At 41.5% G+C, this 16,470-nt stretch overlaps 1 protein-coding gene across 1 annotated transcript in view; it reads left to right on the forward strand.

The window, feature by feature from the left end:
• The window catches only part of ARHGEF18 (Rho/Rac guanine nucleotide exchange factor 18), a 101,931-nt gene that overhangs the window by 69,620 nt on the left and 15,841 nt on the right, over positions 1 to 16,470 (forward strand). Inside the window, 5 exon segments of the mRNA XM_078154247.1 lie at positions 4,045 to 4,295; positions 4,859 to 4,984; positions 5,756 to 5,873; positions 6,285 to 6,533; positions 7,558 to 7,634. Of these exon segments, the coding sequence (XP_078010373.1) occupies positions 4,045 to 4,295; positions 4,859 to 4,984; positions 5,756 to 5,873; positions 6,285 to 6,533; positions 7,558 to 7,634 (821 nt within the window).

Here is a 16,470-nt window from a genome sequence, read left to right on the forward strand (position 1 = left end):
ACAGTTTTTATAAGAATGATGTCATAGCTCTTAAATTTTTTTTCTTGCATGCATTTACCATTGTTTCAAAGGGAGGAAATGAGGTCCTCTTCAGATCTCATAAGAATATTGTTTTTACTGAGTCATTGGCTCACAGAAGCTTGTGTTTCTTCCTCAGATGCGGGAAATAAGATCCCAGTAATGCAGCTGGTAGGACAGTTGGGGCAAAGGGGGATGACCACATTAGTGATCTTACTTGTCGGGTTCTTTTCTGTTTTCAAGTATGCTGTTTATATTGTCTGTGGCCATTAGTTATGTGGTCCAGCAGATCAGAATGAGCTAAATTGGGGTACAGATATGACGATGAAGTTATTTTGTCTTGGCCAGCAAGGGCCGACCTGGCCACTGTCCCAAGCATTTTGTCATCTTTAATTTACTTTAAAAGGCCATGGCAGTCACTGCCTGCACTTGCGTATCAGCCCCAACCCTGAGTTGACCTGACCAGTAAATGAGAGATGAACTGTTCCCAGGACTCAGGGCATTCCGAGTCTTGTTGTTCTGTGGGTTGAGAGAGTTAGTATCTTCTTTTTTAAAATCTTTACCCATTCTTCGAGGCGCAGCTCCAGTCTAACCACCTCCATTGATCATTCCGTGACTGCCCTAGCTCACCACTATCTACCTTTCCTCTTCTGTAGTATTTCCTCTCTACCACGCATTTGACACTTAGCAAATTTGCATTGTTAATACATAGATAAACCTTAACTCCACACGTAAGTTATAAGTATCTCACCCATCCATCACCCAGCTATTTCTTGTAAGGCGCTCAAAAAAATTGAGGGTTTTCCCAGTTCAAAAATTGCCGTCTTTTGGTTTTGTATCTCCTTCATTTCTGAATATGTTCTCCCCCTGCCCAGCAAGCTCTCCCTCATGACAAGGAAGCTTTTTTAAAAAGCAGATTAGCAAACCAAGACTTCAGGTCTGATAGTTTATATGCTGTTCCACACCCATGGTTCTCACTTCTACAAGCAAAAGAGGGAGTTGTGTTTCCTTTTGTTTTTCTTTTGAGCCATACTTACTCGTTGAAATTACAGGGCTCAGGGTTTTTTTTTTTTTTTTGGTGGTGGTTCTTTCTGTTTACGTTGTTGTCATTGTATATATTGTTTTTCTGGTTTTGCTTGCTTTACTTGGTTATCCATTTAGATGATGAGCCTTCTCAGGCTTCTGAATTCATAGTCACTGTTTCTTAGAGCACATTAATATTCCCTTACATTCTTGCACCACAATAGGCATTTACTTTTTCCACTTCTTTGCTACCACAAAAAAAAATTACTCTGAATAGTTTGGTGTTTATGAGACCTTTATTTGACCTCCTTGGGGGAGGTATGTGCCTATCAGTGGGATCTCTGGGTCAGAGATTACGTACTTTTGTCATCTTTTTCACATAATTCCAAATTGCTTTTCAGATTGGTTTACTAATTCACAATTCTGTCAAGAGATAGCTGTGCCTATCTTCTATACTTCTCCAGTATACTCAAATTAAAATGTGGTTAATTAAGAATAAGCTTCTTAATTCCTCTTTCTGAGTTCCAAAAGCATCACCATTACTATTGTTGTTGTATAATAGCCTAGTTGTAAAGCTCTCTCAATTGGTTACTTCAAAAAACATGGCAACTCGAGTTAGTTTTCTCCATATTGTATTTGCTTGAGGAGTCAGTCCACGAACCAAGGGCCCATAAAATCCCCGAGGGGAAAATACTTGAAGTTGAAATTATGTGTAGCGGGGGTAGACTTTCCCACAGAAACAATGGAGTGTCTTAAAAGTATGCTTGCTTAAAAAAAAAAAAGTATGCTTGTTCAAGGAACTGATTGTCCTGAGCAGTATGTATGCAGTATTCTAAAGCACATTATAAATTACTTAAACAGGGCAGTGGAATACTGAATTATATCTAATATCATGGAATCTGAGTTTCAAGAGACCTCAGGTCATCTCATACCTAACTTCGATCTCCCCCTTTTATGATGTCCTCAACTTCTCTTTGAAGACCTCTAGTGATTCAGAACTCACTGTCTTTTGAGGCACCGAATTCCACTTTGAAAGCTCTTTAAGTGTTGGGAAATTTTTTTCCTTTTCCACATCCTGCACAGTTGTCATTTGCATTGCTGTTGGGTTTTTTTTTTTAAACAAATGTAAAATTTTACCTTTCTCGCTTTTGAATTTCCTTCTAGTAGATTCAGACCATTTTTAGCCTAATAAGATCTTTTAGAATCTAGATTTTTATTTAGCATGTTACTTATCCTTCCCAGCTTTGTCATTATCCAAAAATATGATGAACATGCTCTCTTTTCCTCTATTTAGTTCGTTGATTAAAAAGGTTGAACAGCATGAGGCCAAGGACAGATCCAAAGGGGACTCCGCTTGAGACTGACCCCAGTCCTGTCACCAGTCTTTGGGACCCACATTCCCTTAATTACCCTGGCCGCTGGCCGGGGCCTTCTCCTGGTCACCCTGCCAGTCTGGTAACCCTGTCCAGAAGTCAGATAAAGACATTCAGTTTGCCATCCCTGGTTATGTCCAGACTGGCTCTCATTGGTCACTGTTTGCCTTCCCAAACACTCACAAACTGACCCTTTAATAATACACTCCAAGACTTTGATGGGAATAGAAGCAAATAGAAAATCTTGAGACTGGGCCTTTTCTCCGTCCCTCCCTCTCCCTGTCCCCACCCTTGCCTGGCAGGCAGGCAGTGCTCAAGGGAGCGCCGTTCTTCCCTGGTGGCATCTTGCCCCAAACGCTTTTGGAACTCCTCTTTTGAAATTACCTTTGGGGCCAGTGTACCAACTACACAGAGAAACCAGTCTATTGTAAGGTCATAGGATTTAGGGTTGATAGGAACTGGAAAGATGATCTAGATGCCTGCCCTTTCTCTCTCTCTCTCTCTCTCTCTCTCTCTCTCTCTTTCTCTCTCTCTCTCTCTCTCTCTTTCTCTCTCTTTTGGTGAGGCAACTGGGGTTAAGTGACTTTCCCAGGGTCACACGGCTAGTGAGTGTTAAGTGTCTGAGGCTGGATTTGAACTCAGGTCCTCCTGACTCCAAGGCTGGAGCTCTATCCATTGCGCCACCTAGCTGTCCCTCGCCCTTTCTCTAAATGAGGAAAGTGAGCCCCTGGGAGGTGAAATCTCTTGTCTGGAGCCATACAAGTACTAACTTGGAGAGCTAGGATTTGAACCCAAGTCTTTGGACTCCAGATCTGTTTTCCAGCATCTCACACTCTAATCACACACTGTTCTCTCTCACTCTGCTTCTTGCCTCTGCTGTTCTCTCTATACCAAGCTTCTTCTCACTCAGACTTAGGTTTAGTGGATTGGCTGGAATTTCTGTCAGTACTTCCTGTGATGTTTGATGTGTGACCCTCAGCAAAGCTCCTTCTCGTGCTTATTAGGATCCGTCGAGGTAATTTGTGTCTGTGAAAGCACTTTGAAAACCTGAAAATTCGTTCAGTTTTAAGTAGTGATTAGAATCATGAGCAGACATTTTGTTAAGCTCCCAGCTAGCTGTGTGTGAGACTTTCAGTCGTGTCTGACCGTTCCTGACTCCACTTGGGGTTTTCTCAGCAAAGACACTAGAGAGGTTTGCCATTTTTTTTCAGACTCATTTTACAGATGAGGAAACTGAGGCAAACAGGGTGAAGTAACTTGCCCATAGTCACACAGCTAATAAGTGTCTGAGGGCAGATTTGAACTCAGGAAGATGTGTCTTCCTGACTCCAGGCTCAGTGCTTGTCCACTGGGCTATCTAGCTGCCCGGATAAATAAATACAAGAGAATTTGAGGAGGAGGAACCCTATAATCACTGGGGTTTATCACCGTCTTTAAGGAGGTGGTACCAGAACTGTGTCTTGAAGAAGAGAAAAATTCTGAAAGGTGGAGACTGGTAGAAGTAAATTCAGGGTGCGGCAGGTCAGCCTGGACAAGCGAATGGGGCTGGAGCAGGAGCAGGCGTGTGAAGGGAAGGATCGTGACAGTGCTGCAGCTGCTTCTTAGTGTGGGCACTCTGTATCCCCTGCAGAGTTAATGCAGACTGAAGTGCATCATGTCAGAACCCTGAAGATCATGTTGAAAGTCTATTCAAAAGCGCTGAAGGAAGAGATGCAGTTCAGTAGCAGAGTCCTCAACCGCATCTTCCCGTGTGTGGATGACTTGCTGGAGATGCACGGGCAGTTCTTACACCGCTTAAAGGAGCGACGCAGAGAATCCTTGGCAGAAGGGAGTGATCAGAATTATGTGATCCAGAAAATTGGAGACCTCTTGGTGCAACAGGTGGGAACTATAATAATTGGGGGAAATTAGCGTACAGTAGGCATTCCAGCTTCTTTGATCAGTAGCATGGCTTGTGGTCTGGGACCATAGAGAACTAGAGTATGCCCATATGAGGGGGCTGTCTTGGTATTTGGCTTCTGGGAGGATCTGTTCCCAGCTGGCACGTATGCTTTGGGTCACTTCTAAAATGACAAGCAGAAATTCCTGAGGAGACTAGCAAATCTCTCTCTTGATGCCAGAGTTCTTTCTTGAATCAGTTTGTAAACTAAGTGTTATTTTGTACTCTTAATAAGAAGAATGCTTATTACAGCAGTCCTTGTTTCTTTTTCTGTTTTTCTCACATTTTCTGGATTGCTCTGGCTTATAGGTTATCAAGTTATCGTTTCCTTCTGCGGCCTATTAAAGCCCTTATTTTACCTCCAGGGTTTCCCTTTCTTTTTAGAGGAGAAACAGACATTGGAAGTAAATTAGATGGTCTGTTGAAGCTTGATGAAGTTGATTCAGATAGACTCTGGTGGTTGCAGACAGCCTTCCCATGATTTGTTTTCTCTCTCCTATATTAGTTTTCAGGTGAAAATGGAGAAAGAATGAAAGAAAAATATGGCATCTTTTGTTGTGGTCACAACGAAGCCGTCAGTCACTATAAGGAACTGCTCCAGCAAAACAAGAAATTCCAAAACATGATAAAGGTAAAAAGTAAGAGCCTTGTGGCTGTAAGTTTTGAGAACTTGGCTCCCTCCTGTGTTCCCTGATGCTTTTGTTTGTGAGCGGGAGAGTCATAAATGCGTTGCAAGAATATTTATTTTTAAAAGTACAACATTCTAGTTTGATCCAGAAGGAACTAAACTGAACAGGAAGGGAAGGGAGAGGGTGCCTGGAGGTCATGTACCAGTCTGATAAGCAGTGCTATGCGCGCACCTCACACTGGAGAACCAGAAAAATGTCTAAGAGAAATATTTTGACCAAATAGCAAAAAAAGCTAATATGTAAATGTTATCACTGGGCTGGTCAAGGCCCAGCGGGTCAAAGCCACATTCTCAGTTATTTTCTGAATCAATGACTTTGGAGTCTTGCTGGTATGTCTTTTTTTTTGAAACATAGCTTTGTAAGCACGAAAGGATAATTGGCAATATGCTCCAAAGAATAGAACTTGTTTTTCTTCCCCTCCCATCGACAGGGAAGGGCTGGCTTCCAACCAGGCTTGATGCATAAACCTCTATCCTCCCTGGGAGGTGCACCCTGCCTTATTTTTTCGTTCAGTTTTTATAAGTTGAGAATTGTGTTTCCAAAAGCACAGGCAGTCTGATGCCCTATAACTCAAGAGTCAGAAAGCCAGGTATTTCTGATCAGAAAATGGAGACGTAGAAAGCAGATTGACGTGTTAATGGGCCTGTGTAGAGGGCTGAATTTTGGTTGCTCAAGAGTTAATGTTTGTAAGCTTTGGCTTTTTCTTTCCATAGAAAATTGGCAACTTCTCCATTGTGAGGCGGCTTGGTGTTCAGGAGTGCATTCTTCTCGTTACTCAGCGCATTACCAAGTACCCGGTGCTGGTGGAGCGCATCATTCAGAATACTGAAGGTACCGGCTTTTCTGACCCTCTCTGTGGGCATTATAGTGCTGCTTGATAAATAACATACTGTGGATTGTTTAACTTTTGTCCCACATACCGTCTTCCTAATGTGCTCTAAATACGATCCTCTTTTTGCCTTTGAAAACTAAAACTCCCTATGGAATTTCCCTTGGCCCTGAGCCATGAAGGGTATTTTGGGGTCACTTTAGCTGCATTTATTTTGATGCATTAAAAACAAGAATTCTGCATTGGCACAAATGTAGTTCTTTGTTTCAGGGAGCCCTATGAGAATTTTAAATTTGTGAGGGTCCTTGGGGTGCTGTACTGGTGGTGCATAGCTTGGGGTGAGACCATCATTTTTTGTGTTTGCTGTGCTTTAAAAAAAAAAAAAACAGAACTAACTCTGCTGTCCATGGCAGCTGGTACTGAAGATTATGAAGACTTGAACCAGGCTCTCGGCCTAATAAAAGACATCATCACACAAGTTGATGCCAAAGTGAATGAATGTGAGAAGGGGCAGCGTCTCAAAGAGATTGTTGGCAAGATGGACCTCAAGTCCTCTGGCAAGCTCAAAAATGGGCTGACCTTCCGGAAGGAGGGTATGCTCCATAGGCAGCTCCATCTTGATGGAATGCTGTGCTGGAAAACTGCATCAGGGCGTCTGAAAGGTAAACAAGGGAAAGGAGGTGGTGGGTGTCGCTCTGGTTTGCCAAATACGTTTGTGACCAGCCATGCACCTGGAGTAAAGTAGGTCAGTTAGCAAGCATTTATTAAGTGCTTTCTGTGTGCCAGACACTGTGCCGAGCACTGGGGTACAAAGAAAGGCACCTGGAGGTTTGTTGTTTGTTTAAGCCAGATTTAGAACATTGTGGTTCTTAAGTATGATAATAAGTTAACTGTACAGATCATATCTTTTCCTGATTTGCTAGTCTGGGAAATATATTTAAGCTAATCATAGCGTGTTCAGGTCTTCTGTGAGTGCTTCATGAGCTCTCTTCCATGAAAACACATTATTTTGAGAGACTCATGGTTTGCAGTCAAGGAAATAAACATCAACCTGTTTTTTGCCCACAAAAGATCAGAGCAGAAAGCAAGGCTGTCTTTAAAAAGCTGTGCTGTTCAGATTTTTGCATTGCAGGCCCAGCTTCAAAGCAGCTCCTTTCTTCCCGTACCCACAGCTGGATGTCCATGTCCTTGGTGTTACTGTGGCCCAGCCACATGGATCTGCTCCTTTTGGAACATGTTACATGCTGTGCAGAGATTTTCCTTGTCAAATTTGTACAAGAATGTATGCCTTCAGAGAGGGACTCTATATAGCTTTTCATTGGCTTATTGCTGAGTTTGCTAGCCGTTGAAATGGGAAAGCAACATGCTTCCTTTTTTTCTAATGCAAAGATGAGGGAAGGCCAAGAACTTAAATGCACACACAAGGGGCTTCTTAGATGCCAGAGAGCAAAATTATTGTACTTCACAGTCTGTCCTCAGGCTGCATGTGAACTGTCTGAGGAACTCGTAGGACCCTGGAGATCATCTCATTCAATCCCCTCACTTTACAAATGAGGAAACTGAGTCCCAGAGTTGTGAAGTGACTTGCCTGAGGTGGCGTGGGTAGCAAGTGCAATCCTCTGTCTCCGATGCTTCTCAGTTGTCTGCTTACAGCATTTCACTGTTCTTACTTTGCTTTCTTCATAGAAGTCCTTGCTGTCCTGTTGACTGATGTACTTTTGCTGCTACAAGAAAAGGACCAAAAATATGTCTTTGCATCTGTGGTATGTACTTTGTGTACTCCTCTCTGTAATTGACACTTAACCCAGCCCTTCATTGACAGTTCCTGAGGTCGAGGCCCTCCAGGGGCTGCATAGTTTTCATCTGTACTGCTGCCCAGCTTGCAGATGTTTGTAAACAGAGTATCAGAGCATCGATGCTGGTCGTTCTCTACTGGTGGGAAATGAGAAGGCAGTTTAGTGAGCTTGCCAGTGGGTTGGTCAAGAGGAGAAGGACAGTCAAGTGATGGGTACATGGATGCAGGCAGAATTTCACTACCTTACAGTAGAGATGCCAAGATATTTTGTAGTGCCAACAGAGAATCCCTAGACTTTTGAAATCTTTTCCTAGTCCTGCCTCTGAATGACACACCCAGAGTCCCACTGAAACCTGACTGTGTCTTTGGAATGTAAGTTGTGATGTCTGAGGCCAGAGAGTCCAGGGGTATTCGTGGGGTGAAGCTGGATAGGTATTCGTGCCATGGGTCGTTGGAGAATGCTGCACAGGATGGCCTATGTTGGGTAACTTGTGAAGGCAGGAGAAGTGACAGCTTCATACACCACAGAACCTCCTGCCTTCAATTGGTCCTTATGAATACAAGCTGGATTTTCTTTTCTGGAGGAGGGGTTTGCAGCTTTTCTTCATTCTCTAGCATAATTACAAACCCAAGGGTAAGGTTGGAATCCCATATCCTCTACTGAAGTGATCTCTAAAGCTTCTTAAAAGTATAGGTTTGAGAAGGAAGAGAGAGAAGCAGCATAAATATTTGAGAGAGGAATAGCAGTGTCCATCAGCCCTAAGCTAGTAACACACAAATCAGTGGTGCCCAGAGCAGCAAGTTCTGATAAGGGCTTTGCTTTGGAAGTGTGGAAGGAACAAGATTGGGAAGAAAGGAGAAAGCTTGGTCACCTGCACAGATTTCTGGCCCACTGAGTTTTTGCAGAGAAAAGCCTAGCATGCCACTGTGCACTAAGGAGCTCTGTTGTGGGAAGGCACAACTTTGTGGTTGCCATGTTTGTGTGCACTCACTGGTAGCTCCAAGATAGGAATTGGAAGCCTGACTTATGATGAGTAGTTTTGTCTGGGAACCTCTGGGGCTTGCCTGGTTTTGTCTGATAAAGCTCCTCTGGTCTGTATTCAGGGCAACACAAGGAGAAAGGCAGTTTTGAAAGCAAAGATCTTTCCTGGTGAGGTTAGCAAGGGGGGCTTTTTGCCTACAAAAGGACTCGAGTTGTTCAGAGGCTCTTGGATGCTAATGGATGAGATTAAAGATGAACTGGTTAGTGTAATCTTGTATAACAAATTGTATGCTAAGGGTGAGTATATACACATTGAGAAAACTGTACTCCTATGCATTTGATTTTGAAGTGCATTTTATTTTATGATTTTTAATAGTATTTTGTTTATTCCCAATTATATGACAAGATAATTTTTAGCATTCATTTTTACAAGATTTTGAATTCCAATTTTTCTCCGTTCCCTCCTCTTCCAAAAATGGTGGGCAGTTTGATGTCGGTTATATGTGTACTGTCACATAAAACATATTTCCATATTAGTCATAGTTGTGAAAGAAGAAACAGATCAAAAGGGGGAAAAGAGTAAAGGAAGTAAGAGAAATATGTTTAAATCTTCAGAGTCCATTAGTTCTTTGCCTGGAGGTGGATAGCATTTTCCTTTGTGAGACCTTTGTACTTGTCTTGGATCATTGTGCTGCTGAGAAGAGCTGAGTTATTCACAATTGATCATCACACAGTGTTGCTAATACTGTGTACATTGTTTTCCTGGTTCTGCTCCTTTCACTTTGCATCAGTTTGTGCAGATCTCTCCAGGATTTTCTGAAATCTGCTTTTCATTGTTTCTTATTACATAATAGCATTCCAGTACATTCATATACCACAGCTTGTTCAGCCATTTCCCAATTGATGGGCAGCATCCCCTCAATTTCCAGTATTTTGCCACCATGAAAAGGGCTGCTCTGAATATTCTTGCACATGTAGGTCCTTTTCCCTTTTTTATGATCTCTTTGGGATACAGACCTAGTAGTGATATTGCTAGATCAAAGGGTATGCACAATTTGGTTGTCCTTTGGGCATAGTTCCAAATTGTTCTCCAGAATGGTTGGGTCAGTTCACATATCCTCTCCAACATTTATCATTTTCCTTTTTTGTCATATTAGCCAATATGATAGGTGTGAGGTGGTACCTCAGAGTTGTTTTAGTGTGCATTTCTCTAATCAAAAATGATTTAGCACATTTCTTCATATGCCTATAAATAGCTTCGATTTTGACCATTTAACAGTTGGGGAATGGCTAGTATTCTTATAAATTTGACTCAGTTCTCTATATATTTGAGAAATGTGGCCTTTATCAGAGATGGTTGCTGGAAAGCTCATTTCCCAGCTTTCTGTTTTCCTTCTAATCTTGATTGTATTGGTTTTGTTTGTACAAAAGCTTTTTATTTTAATGTAATCAAAATTATCTGTTTTATGTTTCATAATGCCCTTTCTCTTGTTTGGTCATTAATTGTCTCTTCCCCATACATCTGACAGGTATTCCTTGTTCTTCTAATTTGCTTATGGTGTCACCCTTTATGTCTAAATCAGTCTAAAGCCATTTTGACTTTCTCTTAGTATACAGTGTGAGGTTTGCTCTATACCTAGTTTGTGTCCTGTTGTTTTCCAGTTTTCCCAGTAGTTTTTGTCAAATAGTGAGTTCTCATCCCAAAGGCTGGGGTCTTTGGATTTATCAAATACTAGTCATTGGACTAGTTATAGACTACTTACTGTGTCTTGTGTAATCTGTTCCACTGATCTTCTACTCTTACTTAGCCAGTAGCAGATAGTTTTGATAATTCTGCTTTATAATATAGTTTGAGATCTGGTGTTGCTAGGCTACCTTCCTTTGATTTTTTTTTAAATTAATTCCCTTGATATTCTTGACCCTTTGTTCTTCCAGATGAATTTTTTATTTTGTCTAGCTCTATCAAATAATTTTGTGATAGTTTTATTGGTACAGCACTGAATAAGTAAATTAGTTTAGGTAGAACTGTCATGTTATTATATTGTCTCATCCTACCCATGAGTGATTGATGTTTTCCCAACTCTTTAGCTTTGACTTTATTTGTATGAAAAGTGTTTTGTAATTTTGTTCATATCGTTCCTGGGTTTGTCTTGGCAGGTAGACTTCCAAGTATTTTAATTATTTTAAATAGAATTTCTCTTTCTGTCTTGCTGCTGGGCTTTGTTGGTCATATAAAGATAAGCTGATGATTTATGTGGGTTTATCTTATATTCTGCAACTTTGCTAAAGTTGTTAGTTATTTCAAGTAGTTTTTTAGTTGAGATAGAGTTCTCTAAGTATGCCATCATATTGTCTGCAAAGGGTGATAGTTTTGTTTTTTCATTGCCTATTCTAATTCCTTCAATGTCTTTTTCTCTTATTGCTGTATCTACCATTTCTAGTACTATACTAACAGCGGTGATAATGGGCATCCTTGCTTCACCCCTGATCTTATTGGGAAGGCTTCTAGCTTATCCCCATTATAGATAATGTTTGCTGATGGCTTTAGATAGATACTGCTTATCATTTTTTAAAAAATTTTATTAATTTATTTTGATTTATCAACAATCACTTCCATATGCTTTTGAGGTGAGAATTTTTCTCCCCCTTCCTCCCCCCCAGCCTCCCCAAGACTGCGCACAATCCGATATAGGCTTTACATTTACATTTACATTAAACATATTTTCACATTAGTGAAGTTGTAAGTAAAAATTAAAACCAATAGGAGGAACTATCAGAAAGATGAAACAGAACTCAACAGAAGGTAAAAATAAGTGATAGCGATTCGGTTTCCATAGTTCTTTCTTTGGATGTGGGCAGCATTTTCCATCCCGAGGCCTCTGGAGATGTCTTATATCCTTGTAATGCTGAGAAGGGTTCCGTTTAACAATATCAGTCATCGCATAACGTGGCTGTTATTGTGTACAAAGTCCTCTTGGATCTGCTCACTTCACTTAGCATGAGACCATATAAGTCTTTCCAGGTTTTTCTGAAGTCAGCCTGTTCATCATTTCTTATAGCACAATAATACTGCTTATCATTTTAAGGAACATCCCCTTTATTCCTGTGTTCTCTGTTGTATTTTATGTATTTTGTCTAAAGCTTTTTCATCATCTATTGAGATAATCATATGATTTCTGTTGGTTTTATTACTGATATGGTCAGTTGAATTGATAGTTTTCCTAATATTGAAGCAGCCCTGCATTCCTGGTATAAATCCTACTGGTCATAGTGTATATTCTTTGTGGTATATTGCTCTAATTGCCTTTTTGTTCAGAATTTTTGCATCTATTCATTAGAAATTGGTTTTTAATTTTCTTTCTCTGTTTTAGCTCTTCCTAATTTAAGTGTGAGCACCACATTTGTGTCATAAAAGAGTTTGGTAGGACTCCTTCACCTGTTTTTCCAAGTAGTTTATATACTATTGTAATTAGTTCTTTCAGTGTTTGGTCAATTTCACTTGTGAACCCATTTGGCCCTGGGTTTTTTTTCTTAAGGTGTTCATTAATGGCTTGTTCAGTTTCTTTTTCTGAGTTGGGGTTATTTATATTTCCTGATCTGTTAATCTGGGTAATTTGTATTTTGTAAATATTCATTGATTTTGTTTGGATCGTCAGATTTATTGGCATATAATTGGGCAAAATATTTCCTAATGATTGTTTTAATTTCTTCATTGGTGGTGATTTTACCTTTTCATTTTTGATACAGGATTATTTGGTTTTCTTTTCTTTTTAATAAAATTAACCAGTGGTTTATTTAGCTTCCTGGTTTTTTCATAACACCAGCTCCTAGATTTATTTATTAGCTCAATAGTTTTTTTTAATTTTCAATCTAATTAGCCTCATCTTGATTTTCAGGATTTCTAATTGGGTGCTCAGTTGGGGATTTTTAACTTCGTTTTTCTAGTTTTTTTAGTTGCATGCCCAGTTCATTGATCTGTTTTTCTATTTTGTTGATGTAAGAATTTAGAAAAATAAATTTTCCCGTAAGTACTGCTTTAACTGCATGCCATAAATTTGGGTATGTTGTTGAAGTGCATTTTTAAAAATGAGAGAAATGGTAACTTCTAACTAATATCAGTCTATCGGAAAAGCCTAAAAACAAAGTGAAGACAGTTTCGATGAGTTCAGGAGTTGCAGTGCCTTTAGAATGTGAACAGTTTGGTTACTTTTTGCAGTACTTTTATTTATTGCATTTTTCCATTTCCTCTTGAGCGTGGAGAGTGCACAGCCATCAGATAGTGGTGCTGCAATCCTGTTTTAAAAGCTCTCTTGTTAGCAACATATTAATTCAGGGGCCTGATTGTGGGGAGGGCATTAGATCCACTATTTCACTTGGAAAACAGTACAGGCCATTCTGCCTTTAATCTGAGACCATGGTAACCAAGAACCAGCTAGATGCTGAAAGATCAGGAAAGCTTACTTATTGAGCCCCCAATCCAGATGTAATTATCATAGCCCACCTACTGTTGCCCCTCCAGGTCCAAGGCTCGTCGTTATTTCTGACCCCTTTTGGTGAGTGTTAGTCTAGTTCCTGGTTGGTACTGCCCTTCTGAATAGCCCTGAAAGTCCTGGTTACTTGCTGTGCAGATTGGGGGCAAAAGAGGGGAGGCAGCAGGTAGACTTGGGTTTTGGTGTTTTCTGATTAAACTGGTGCCAATTACCTTTCTCAAAGATTCAAAGCAATTCCTACATCAAGAATTGTATCAGCTTCTATAGGTTATAGTCTAACTATGTAGTAAGTTTCCTGTTCAGTAAGAACTGGCCTTTCCCACACCATCCTATTTCTACTTTAGTTCATATTTATCTAACGTGATTCTTCCAGTGGAGAAGCCCATTAAACCCCACCCTCGGTAGAGGTTAGAGAGCTGGCCTCATGGTCAGTGCTGCCTGGGGAGCCCTGTGTAAGGCACATGACCTCCTCATGAGCCAGGTCACTCTCCAGGACCAGAATGCTGCTGAAGGGCTGCCAGTGGGGGTGGGGGGCAGGGGGCAGCTTTTCCTTACCTAGGGCCCTTGAAGGCCCAGGTCATCCTGGCTCTCTCAGACATGCTCTCTGGGCTTTAATCTTTGATTTAACCACATTGCTTCTTGAACACAGCACCAGAGAAGCAGGTAAGAAGGAAATGTGAGATCCTAGGTTGTAAGATGGCATTGGCCACAGAGACCATCTAGGCCACCCTGCCTCATTGTGGACTCTGAGGTCCAGAGAAGTTAAATTCTTGCCCAAGGTCACACAGCAGATGTGGGAGGTAGTTTGGGGGAAAATATAATAAATTGGATTTTGGTCATACCTGGGATTGAGAGCTAGAAGAGACTTCTGTTTCTGGTAAGGAAGGAAAGTGCGAGTCAGAAGGGTGAAGTGATTTGCCCAGTGTTGTCATGCAGATAGTAAGGGTTGTAGCTGGGATTTGAACCCAACTCCTTTTGCTCTAAATTCTTGGCTTTCTTTTCTTTTTTCTTTTCTTTTGCTGCTTCTCCATTGAGGTTGAGTTTATGATGCCAGCAAGAAGTTCATTTCCACAAACATTTATTAAATGCCTCCTTTGAGCAAGGCACCCATTTCCTAGATTGCTGGGGATACCAAGAAAAATAAAATGGTGTCTGAGCTCCTGGAATTTCTCTTCTCTAGGGGCACTTGTAGGAGGGGGGAGGAAGAGAGAGCTAGGGAGGAGGGGAGGGAGTGAGCTTTTGCTGGGAGGTGGAAGAGCCTGTGAGTGAGAGCCAGTGACCAACTTGTCTATAGTGGGGAAAGGGAAGAAGGGAAATGATAGGAAGTGAGCCTGGAAAGGCAGTAGTGTGGATCCCACTGGGTGAGGGCTTGGAGTGCCAGGTTGAGGAGTTTATTGTACACTCAAGGCACTAGCATCTCCTGAAGATTTTTGAGTGGGGAGTTGTTGAATGGTGAGGCTTCTTTGACAACAGGGTGGAGGATGATTAGAAGTAGGGGGACCCTTGAGGAGACCACCCCAGTGACCCAGGTGAGGGCGATGGAGAGCCTGAACTGAGGTGGGAACTGGATAAATAAGGAGAAAGGGGTGGGTGTAAGAAATGGAGTGAAATTGACCAGACTTGGCCGCCTATTAGACATAGGGGATGGGAGTGATTGAAGAGCTGAGGATTACTCTGAGGTTTTGAACCAGTGCAGATGGAAGACTGGTAGTTCTTTTGACAGAAATAGGGCCCTCACTGCAATAGGCATCTTTTTGTATTTCCTAATCAATTCTATTTCCTCCCTCAGCTGAGATATTTAGCTGAAAAATTAATATTCAGCTGAAAATTTGAGGTCATTCCCAGAGAACTTTCTCTTTTCTCCTGTTCCTTATCTCATATCACTCAGATGGCCTTCTGCTACCATCTTAATCATTGTTTTTCACAGGAAGAGATGAAGAAGGGAAATAAGCCTTTATATAAGAGTCTACTATGGCCTATCATCCTCATTTTACACTTGAGGAAACTGAGGCAAGCAGGTTAAGTGACTTGTCCAGAATCATATAGCGGTGTCTAAAGCCGAATTTGAACTCGGGTCTTCTTGACTCCAGGCCTTGTATTCTATCCATTGCACCACCTCACTGACTAAGTGGCTCTTCTCCTTGCCAAGCAAACCTCTCTACTTAAACAAGTGACTCCCATCCCATTCTGTCTTCTCCAGACAATTGTCTCCTCCACACAGTTCTCACTCTCAGCTTATCTTCAACTGCTCCTTTTCTGCTGGCAGCTTTCCTGCCTCCTACAAACATGTCCATCCTCAGAAAATCTTCACTTGATCCATCCATCCATTCCTGCTAGCTCTTGACTTTTCTCTGTCTTCTCTTTCATAGCTGACTTTGAGAAAGCCCTCCACCATAGTTGCCTCCCCTTCCTCTCCTCTTACTTGATTCTTAACTCTGCTTCTTAACTTCCAGCCTCATCTTTCCACTGAAGCTGCCCTCTGCCATGTTGCTGATGATCTCTTAGTCATCAAATCCAATGGCCTTTTCTCAGTCCTCTTTCTTGACTTTTCTGCAGCCTTTGATACTGTCCGTCACTGTCAATCATCTTCACCTCCTTTATATTCTTTGCTTTCCCCTCGTTCTTCTCCTGTCTGTCTGCTCCTCCCTCAGTCTTCTTTGCTAGATCTTCATCCAGGTCATGCCTCCTAACCATGGGTGTTAGGGCTCTGTCTTGGGCCCTCTGTACTGTTTCATTTGGTGATCTTATCAACTCCCCTGGATTAAATTATCACCTCTGTGCTGACACTTCTTGAATCTACTTATCCAGTCCTAACCTCACTGCTGATCTCCATACTCATGTCTCCAGCTGCCCATGGGGACATCTCAGACTGGATGACTCATAGATACCTTAAACTTAACACTTCTGGGAATAGTGACCTGGGAGAGATCCTTTGGTCTAGAAATTTACTGGGATGGTGGATGAGGCTTTGGGAGAGTATGAGGACACACCCCATCTAGGAACTACAGCAGTTGGTTTCCTCTTGGTTCCAAAACTGGATAGAGGTTGCAGTGACAAAGAAAGGGCCACCAATCTGGAGAGCAAAACTTCTGGCTGAAGGCTGGAGTGGTAGAGTACAAGAGAGGAAGGAGTGAAGGGAAGCTTGGCAGTTTGGGGCTGATCTGAAGTAGTGATCTACGAGAGGAATGGAAGCAACAATGTGAGCCACTGTTTCTAAGTGTTTATCAGTCTCTTGATTTTTCCGTAATCTACATTGAGGATTGAGTTGAGCATGTTGGTGTTCTGTATGTTTTGTCAATTAAAAATTAAAAGTTTACTGGAGAGAATAAAAC

This window comes from Phascolarctos cinereus, unplaced genomic scaffold (assembly GCF_003287225.1).
Source record: "Phascolarctos cinereus isolate Bilbo 61053 unplaced genomic scaffold, phaCin_HiC Scaffold_4;HRSCAF=312, whole genome shotgun sequence".
Taxonomy (NCBI): domain Eukaryota; kingdom Metazoa; phylum Chordata; class Mammalia; order Diprotodontia; family Phascolarctidae; genus Phascolarctos; species Phascolarctos cinereus.